At 39.1% G+C, this 8606-nt stretch overlaps 1 protein-coding gene across 1 annotated transcript; it reads right to left on the bottom strand.

Moving 5' to 3' along the window:
* Nucleotides 1-231: 231 nt before the first annotated feature.
* LOC108730370 (zinc finger MYM-type protein 1) lies at nt 232-3433 on the bottom strand. The gene is made up of 4 exons (XM_018460024.1): nt 3232-3433; nt 2086-3160; nt 1044-1999; nt 232-677 (listed from the first exon to the last, which is right to left on the bottom strand). Exons 1-4 carry the CDS (start codon nt 3431-3433, stop codon nt 232-234), a joined length of 2679 nt encoding a protein of 892 aa, XP_018315526.1.
* Nucleotides 3434-8606: the final 5173 nt, after the last annotated feature.

Raw genomic sequence — 8606 nt, 5'->3', positions numbered from 1 at the left:
CTCTTAATTCTTTGTCTGTTCGCGAATTTTATATGCGAATTTTGGATCGATTTTTAGCGTGGATAATATAGAGATTGATAGAAATAATTAAATTACGCACATGATGTAGAGATGGTGCCACATGAAGTATAATACGTATAAAACTAAATGATGTATTATACTTGTATAATACCATGTACTATGTAACAAATCTCGTGTATAATATGTGCCCAACCCTGGTCAGCTCTATCGTTACCGACGATACCCTTGTGGCTCGGAGTCCATATCAAGTTGATGGTAAAACCTTGCTTGGTGAGCTTGCAGAGTAAGCTTCTTGATTTCGTATATTAGGTAATTGGAGTCCTTATGTTGGAGCGATGAGACAGCTTTAAGAACGCTGAGTGAGTCTGAACAGATAGTAGAGAAATCGCAGCAACGGTCCTCCACGAGGAGAATGGCTCGCAGTATTGCCCAAGCCTCCGCTGAGAAAACCGAGGCCTCCGGAGGGAGCTTATCCTTTATAAACCAGTTGAGGTCCCTAGAGTAGACACTGGCTTCGATTAGAGCCCCGTCCTCGGATTTAGAGCCGTCTGTGAACACCAGTGGGCCCTTCTGGGCATAGGTTGACGAAAGTTCCTGAAATCGAGCCTGGCACTCCCTATTGTTGGAATTCTTGGATACTGATGTTAATGAGTCATCTATACAATGTGTATATGTGTAGCTTTCTAAGCTATAATTAAAAGTTAGCGGGCGTTTTGAGCTTTGTACAATTTTGCGCATATTTTTGTATTATATAATGTTTCAGTATAGGGATTGTGCCCAAAATCTGCTGTCTTTTAGCGATCGTGTATGTGGACCTTTCTACGTACTCAGAGCTTCGAAGGACTGGAGAGTTCTTCCTGGCAGGGCCGGCGGAACAGGTACAGCCCGAGTGGTGACCAGGATTGTTGACCGGGGGGGGGGGTCCCCCCAAGAATTTTAAATTTTTCAATACCAGTTTAAAAATACAGTTATACACAGTTTATTTACAGTTTATTTTTTGGACAATGCAAATACCGCTGTACGCTTTACATTTCGAGCTATAAATTCGTCCATTAAAACTTCCATATCGAGTTTATCAGTTATGTCGCTGTATATATGTAATATTGCTACATGATTAAGTCGATCTTGCAACATTGTTGTTCTGAGATAATTTTTTAATCGCCGAAGAGTAGAAAAACTTCTTTCATTGGTGCATGACGAACCCGGGATTGTCATTAACAATTTTATAAATTTGACATAGTCGGGAATGAGCCCCATACTCCATTCGTTTTTACGTAAAAAATTAACAATTTCTCTCAAATTTGATATTTTAACATTACTTCTGCTCGTCAGATTCAAAAACATATCCCTATCGCTAACAAGTGCATCTTCTTCAAAGTCGTCTCCATAAAAATTGATAATTTGTGCAACATTTGTAGATTCGCCAACGGCAAAGGCTTCTAAAGATTTTAGAAATCGAGCTGCTTCCGTATCAAAACGACTGTTTAAAGACGTCAAAACTCGGTCATAAATTTCAAAATATATTTTGCGGTACATTTCTTTCGGAGTTTTGAAAACAAGATTTTCGCTATTGCTCGAATCTAATCGCTTTGGAATTTTTCGTTGACGCGGTAGCTGTGGTTCATCAATATCTAATTCTTTTACTCCGTTATTGCTTTTCTGCCAAATTATCTCGAATTTGGAATCGCGAGATACATTCATACAATAAATTACTCCCTCGATTTTTCGATACGAGTCATTCACGCTTAGTTCCGAGTTCTGAAGGTCTTTATTCAAAATTTCTATCCGATCAAGTAATTCAATTATCATTGTTAAAAAAAAGAAAAACTCAAAGGTTCTCATATGTTCAAAATATCCTGATGCTTTGGCCGAGATGATGCTGTCGACTTCACAATCTGTAATCCGCTCCACGAAAAATTTCATCAGTGGTTCGTAGTTGGCTCGGACTGTTTTCAGGGAACTTATTCGCATGACCCACCTATAACATACATTCGCAAATACATGAGATGAAACTGCTGAAAGTTCTGTTTGTATAAAACTGAAATTATGCGATCAAATTTATACCTGGTTGGGCAGTAGGCAGCGAGGGTAAGATTTTTATTCGTGGAACTTTCTGATTCTGACTGGAGTTGTTCAAATTGTGAGATACGTTTCGGTGAATCTTTTACAAAATTAATCATATCTTTTACTACTCCTATGAATTTTCTTGTAGCTGGAACTCCTTCCATGGCATCCTGGACCACAAGATTCAGGTTATGGGCGTTGCAATGTACATATAAAGCACGAGGTTCAATTTCCCTGAGTCGAGTTTGCAAACCAGTTATTTTCCCCGAAACATTCGCTGCTCCGTCGTAACATTGGCCTCTAAGTTTTGTAAGCGGCAAATTGAAACGAAGAAAAACATCTTGGACGATTTGGAATAGAGTTTCGGCCTTCGTGGAAGACGTTGAGTAAAATCCGAGGAAAAATTCTGACGACACTAAATTTTGTGAAACAATTCTCAAACATATCGATATCTGTTCCATCTTCGACAAGTCAGAAGTTTCGTCCAAAAGTAACGCACAGAATTCTGCTTGTCTTATTTCCACAAGATTTTTTGCCATAACTTTTGCAGCCATGAGTTCTAATATTTCGTTTTGTACATCATGATGTAACCATTTGTGGCCATTCCGTTTCAGCCACGATTCCAGTTCCGATACATCTTCTGCGCGTGCTTTTAATATTTGTATAAAGTTTGAATTTTCGTCGTTATTGATGCCACGCAAGGGCAGCCCTTGTTTTGCTAATACTTTTAAAGTACTGAAAATTTTTCGCAGTGCTGTCCGGTGATTCATCATTTGCTTTTCTGTTGCACTTGATAAATGTTGAATAATGTTCACTGTCTTCAGTTTTGCTAGAGCTTCAGTACTATCTACGTGTAATGAACTTGTTGAATGTTTCTTGATTCTGGACGTAGCGTTATTCCAGTTGTTAAATCCTGTGTCAACCCAGGCTTCCTTTGACTTCAAAGCTCGTGAATCGTAAGAAAAAATTAATTTTTTCTCCAACGCTTCAGTACAAGTAGTGCAAATTGCTTTCTTATTTGCGTTCAATTCAAGCCAAGGATTTGCCTTCTGCCAACGTGGGAATGACACTGATACTGTATGATAATAATATTTTTGTATGCATTATTTCTTATTTTATGCAATATGCAATTACAAAATTACTTACGATTTCGAGTCACATTTGCACAATTTTCTTGATGTTCATCAACTCTTCTACAATTAACATTTGGATTTTCGTCACTCTTTGAGGTTAAGATTGATTCCACATCGCTTCCACATCGATTGCGTTCGCTTAGCTGAATAGGGCGAAGAGCACTGGCGGTGTTTCCTTCGCTGTCTCTCTTGCACTTAATGACGAACTTATCCATTCTCTCGACATCTCAAATACCGGTTTTGTTCGCTATTGTATTATTTGTATCGCTCGTCACGTGACTACGTAATGCTACGTGACTTGCAAGCAAGGGCATAGTAGTCATATCATATGCGAGTCGAGAGCAACACGCAACACATGCGTAGTGGAGATGCGCAGTAAGCGCAAAATGTAGCTTGTTATGCGCATCTTCTCCACATGCTACTATATGTAGAGTCGTAGAGACCCTATAAAAAGAGACTCGCCAACTCGTCGTATTCTGATTGGCTGAAATATGGGCGAACACATAAGTCACGTGATGAGTTGACGAGTCTCTTTTTATAGGGTCTCTAATTAATTCGCCGACTGTTGGATTCACCACACGGGAATTTTCCGAGTGGTGTCTACCCTCACCTCCACCACGTTTTCCGCCGGCCCTGATAACAGCAACCTGGGATGTGAGCCCCATCTAGTGCCAGCAAGAACGGACAAGATATTGGTAAGGTCCTTTAGCCACCAGGTATTTCCAATGTTCTTTTCCTTTAAGTTTGGAGTCCAGAATAATACCGAGAAAGGTAATTGAAGTTTCTCTGGAATTGGTTGTTCCATTTATGAGCAGTGTTAAGGGAAAGTTCGGGAAATCATTGCGTCCCCTAGTAAATAGCACCCAACGTGATTTGGTTGGTGATAGGTCTAATCTTCTGTTTCTGAGAAATTTGAAAATGTTATCTAAGGATATCTGAATTGAAGTTCTTGCTTCTTCTTCACGTTATGATTTATAGAGAATATAACTATATCATCAGCGTATTGAAGAAGCCTCGTGTTTTCATGCAAGCAGTTGTTGATATCTGCACAGTACAAATTGAAGAGTAAAGGGCTTAATGCTGACCCCTGAGGCGAACCCTTCGAAGCGAGGAGTGGTCCTTCCAGTTCTCCTTCACGAATAAATAATACTTTCTTCTCAAAAGTATGATTAAGTATGAACTTCTTAGTTTGGGCTGGAACATCTAAGCGTTGTAGATCATCGATCAAGAAGGAATAACGTTGTTGAAGGCCCCTTCTATGTCTAAAAACACACAGAGAGTTATTTCCTTATTAATGAACCCACCTTGAACATAATTAGTAAGTAGAATTCGGGGAGTTTGTTTCTCAATCCTCGGCAATTCCAAGAGGCTACGATAAGACCTGAGCTATTATTATTGGTGTTTGCAGAATAGCTTAATAGATTCATCTTTCCGAGGTCTAGGTTAATTGATAGTAGTAATAAGTAGAGTCTGGGTATGAAAATCGTGCACGGTCGTATGATAAGTTGGAAGGTTCTGGATTGGTTGGCAATGTGAGTTCTTGTCTTAATGTAAAGTCTTCAGGTATAATCCTTGTATCGTTTTGTATACAGTTAATGGCCAATTTGAGTACCATATGTTAAGGATCTGCTGATACTTCGAGGATGTTGTTTCATTTGTGAATTCATGAGCGACACACTCCTTGAATCCATTGCGATGTTCGTGACTTAAGTTGTCGCCGCTAAGTGCTACGTCGTTACCTGAAAATGATGCAGTTCGTCCGTTAGGCGCATTCAGAATTTGGTATCTGTGGCCATCATCCTGATTGGAGGTAGAAAGTGTATTGCGTCTGCTAGACGAATGGTTCTGAGAAGAAGTATTAGAGTTGAAACTCATTCGACCACTTGATTTGGATTCTCTTCTTCTGATTTCCGAAGGGTTTCCAGCAGCGACGTCCGAATATTTAGGGTACTATTGATGTTGGCCCGTTTGCCGATCAGAATAATTTGATCTATTAGTTCTACCGCCGATCCCTCTTTCAGAGCTCGCATTGCTATTATTGCTAGAGAGTAATGGGAAATTGCGAAAGTCTCTATTGAGAGAGGAATTGTTTTCAAATGAAGAGGATGGTATGGCTAGGTTAACGCTGTTGAGTTTTTTCCTAGCCTCCAAGGTAGAGATGTTTTCTGTAGCCGCAAGGGCGTGAATTTCTTTTTGTTTTATGAAAAATGGGCAGGCAGGGGAAGTGGAAGAATGATCTTCCGCACAGTTAATGCAAAGAGGGGGAAGACCATTACGTTCACAAATGTCTTTTTCCCCATGTGGGTCCTTGCTGCACAGTCTGCATCGAGGCCTTCCTTTGCAATATTTACTAATATGACCAATTCTGAAACATGAGAAGCAGGTCGTAACACAGGTGGAATGAATGGAGTTACGGCGTGAACATCAAAGTATAGATAAACGTCCAAATTCTCGGAAAGTTTGATTGAAGGAGATAAGGAGGGAAATGAGAGGGTGTGGAAGGACGCTTATACTCAGTCTCTCAGGTACATATGCGCGCATAGGCGAACACCCGAGAGTCGAACGTACCTTTTATTGCTCTGGAATATGGGTCAGCGTCCCGAAGGGATCCTATGATACCTGTTCCCTTTGAGCAGTGCGAACGTCGGTCCTACTTTCGGGTCAAGGAACTTAATCCTTTTTACCCAGGACTGGACCACGTGCGAACTTAAGAATGCTAGTGGGAATACGGAATACGTGGGGTTTCAAATAAATGCCCTATTGGGCAAAGATGTTCATTTTTAAATTAACGTAAATTTATTTAATCATAATAATAAAAAAAAGGATTATAACTAATATATGGATATTATCATAATGAATTAAATAAAAAAAAATTATAAATGGTATACGGATATTATAATAATAACATAAATAAAAAAAAAGATTGTTAATAGTACATGGATATAAATGAAAATAATAAAAAAAGGTTACAAATAATATATGGATATAAATTATAGTTAACCTAAATTAAACGATATGTGCGCGTGCGCGCGTGTGTGTCGCGTTTACAATTATACTGACTTTACTGACTTCTGACTGATTTCTGACTGACTTGGTTCTCACTGACTTTATTGACTTCTGACTGACTTGCCTCTCACTGACTCTACTGTCTTACTACTGACTGACTATTGACTGAATTGCTGACACTGAGAGACTGACGTTACGGACTGAATAACTGACCGACTGCTATTGACGACGCGCGTTCTCTCGCGGGCCCCTATTTATACCTCAAAAAGGGGCGTTTTTTTCCTTTGTCTTGGCGCAATTGTTAAGTTGCAATGTCAAGCGGTGATTTACGTTTTTTCTTAGGTCCTATCGTGGTTAATCTCGAATGCTTTGAAGAGGAGGTAATTTATGATTTGCTCGAGTCTACGGGAAAATTGCTCCGAGTGGATGTCAAATTTTATTATACCCCGAAAAATATAGCTGGGTAAACCATTATTCGTGACGTTTAATCAGTTTTCTTAGGATGTTCGTGTGTAGGGCAACCGTTGTCAATCTTAAGTCTGGTCCTAGATAACGTTAATATGGGGGTTTCTTTGGAGCGTTTTATGTCTTGGCGCGACGTGGCGCCGGCTTTATCTTTATTTGATATGAAATTGTTAGTCACCCTCGGGTGGCGGTTTGGGTGTTTGTTATTTTCTTATATGGGCATATTTTGTAATCGTACCGCTTCTAGCCCTGCGTTTTTACCTAATATGGAATTATTAGTCTGCCTCGGGTGGCAGCTAGGGTATGACGCAAATATATGGATTTCGCAAGCCTAGCGTTTCCAGCCTCGCATCAGCGTTGTTGTTCTTTCCTTCTTGAGTGGCATTTATGAGTTTTCGTGGAAGCTTTTTAGGCCTTCTAATTCTTTCAGATTGTTAACAGGAGATTGCACTCGAATCTCATAAATGTCATCGTCAGTCGCGGCGTGGAGCCGTCTTTCGAAAGAAAAGAATCGTGGCGTCTACAGGACGTAACGTATGTATTATATCATTTTCGATTGGGGTGCACTGGCTGCACTCAGTGTCAAGAGCGTGTTCGATTGGCAGTGCCAATGCGCACTTAGCTAGTGTCACGTGTTCATTTGACCGCACGACATTCGCGTAGTGCGCACTCAGTGCGCACTAAGTGGCACGAGATATTTTGACGGTGCCAGTTCAGTGCATTGGATATACATTGGGTGGGGAAAAAGTACCGGGACACCTGAATATCATAGAAAATATAAGTATTACAGAAAAATGTTTCAAACAAAAGTTGTAGGGTTCCAAAAGATCTATTTACTGATCATATCCGTTTGACCTTGCGTGGCGTCTTCAAGGTCAGATCAATTTTTTTAAATGGAACACCTTATTTTTCATTGCATATTCTTATAACACATCTCGAGAACTTTCCAAAACACTATAACAAAATATTTTTTCATGAAGTACTTTTGGAATTATAAGGCTCGAAAGTTATAGTACAATTGACATTAGCATTACGCAAATTGTCCGACAGACGGCTAAAACCTCTTGAATGCTGTTCAAGATTATGTCCTGGATAACATTTGTCAAGATCAAGGCCATTGGAGATTATCTCTCTTATTTTCATTTTTGCACTAAAAATTTATTTATTGCAACCAGGACACCTAAATAACTTCTGAACGGTTCGAGATAGAGGATTGAAGTTTATAGGGATGCAAATGGCATCATAAAATCTATCATTTAATACCAAAAAAGCCCATTTTACATTCCGGGGGGCGGGGATCAAAAGGTTTTAGCCGTCTGTCGGACAACTTGCGTAATGCTAATGTCAACTGTACTGTAACTTTCAAGCCTTATAACTCCAAAAGTATTTCATGAAAAAATATTTTGTTATAGTGTTTTGGAAAGCTCTCGAGATGTGCTATAAGAATATGCAATGAAAAATAAGGTATTCCATTTAAAAAAATTGATCTGACCTTAACCTGATCTTGAAGACGCCACGCAAGGTCAAACGGATATGATCAGTAAATAGATCTTTTGGAACCCTACAACTTTTGTCTGAAACACTTTTGTAATGCTTATATTTTCTATGATATTCGGGTTTTTCCCCACCCTGTATATATAGGATATCAGTGCATCATTTTGTCACAGTATAAAAGGATATACAGTAGGGACAAGCAAATCTGTAATTTATAGTACACATGCAAATGTGTACAATTATTGATAAATATGTACATATATACAGGGTGTTTCCAAATTAAATGGCAAAACTTCGGGAGCGTGTAGAGGAGTAAAAAACTAAGAAAAAAGTCCTATAGACATATGCTCCTTTTTGCTTTGTTTCGCAGGAAATCACGAAAAAAGAAAAAAATATATTTAATTTATTATTTTAATTATTTTA

The sequence above is a fragment of the Mycetomoellerius zeteki genome, unplaced genomic scaffold (assembly GCF_001594055.1).
Source record: "Mycetomoellerius zeteki isolate Tzet28-1 unplaced genomic scaffold, Tzet1.0 scaffold900, whole genome shotgun sequence".
NCBI lineage: Eukaryota > Metazoa > Arthropoda > Insecta > Hymenoptera > Formicidae > Mycetomoellerius > Mycetomoellerius zeteki.
This window is presented reverse-complemented; position numbering and strand designations above follow the sequence as displayed.

What these genes read in the sequence shown, in the direction of transcription:
- LOC108730370 (XM_018460024.1), bottom strand. Translation starts at nt 3,433, where the DNA reads ATGGATAAGTTCGTCATTAAGTGCAAGAGAGACAGCGAAGGAAACACC. An exon ending in GCTGCCTACTGCCCAACCAG is followed by an intron (nt 2,000 to 2,085) that starts GTATAAATTTGA and finishes TGTATGTTATAG; the next exon opens with GTGGGTCATGCGAATAAGTT. An exon ending in TATAGCTCGAAATGTAAAGC is followed by an intron (nt 678 to 1,043) that starts GTACAGCGGTAT and finishes CACATTGTATAG; the next exon opens with ATGACTCATTAACATCAGTA.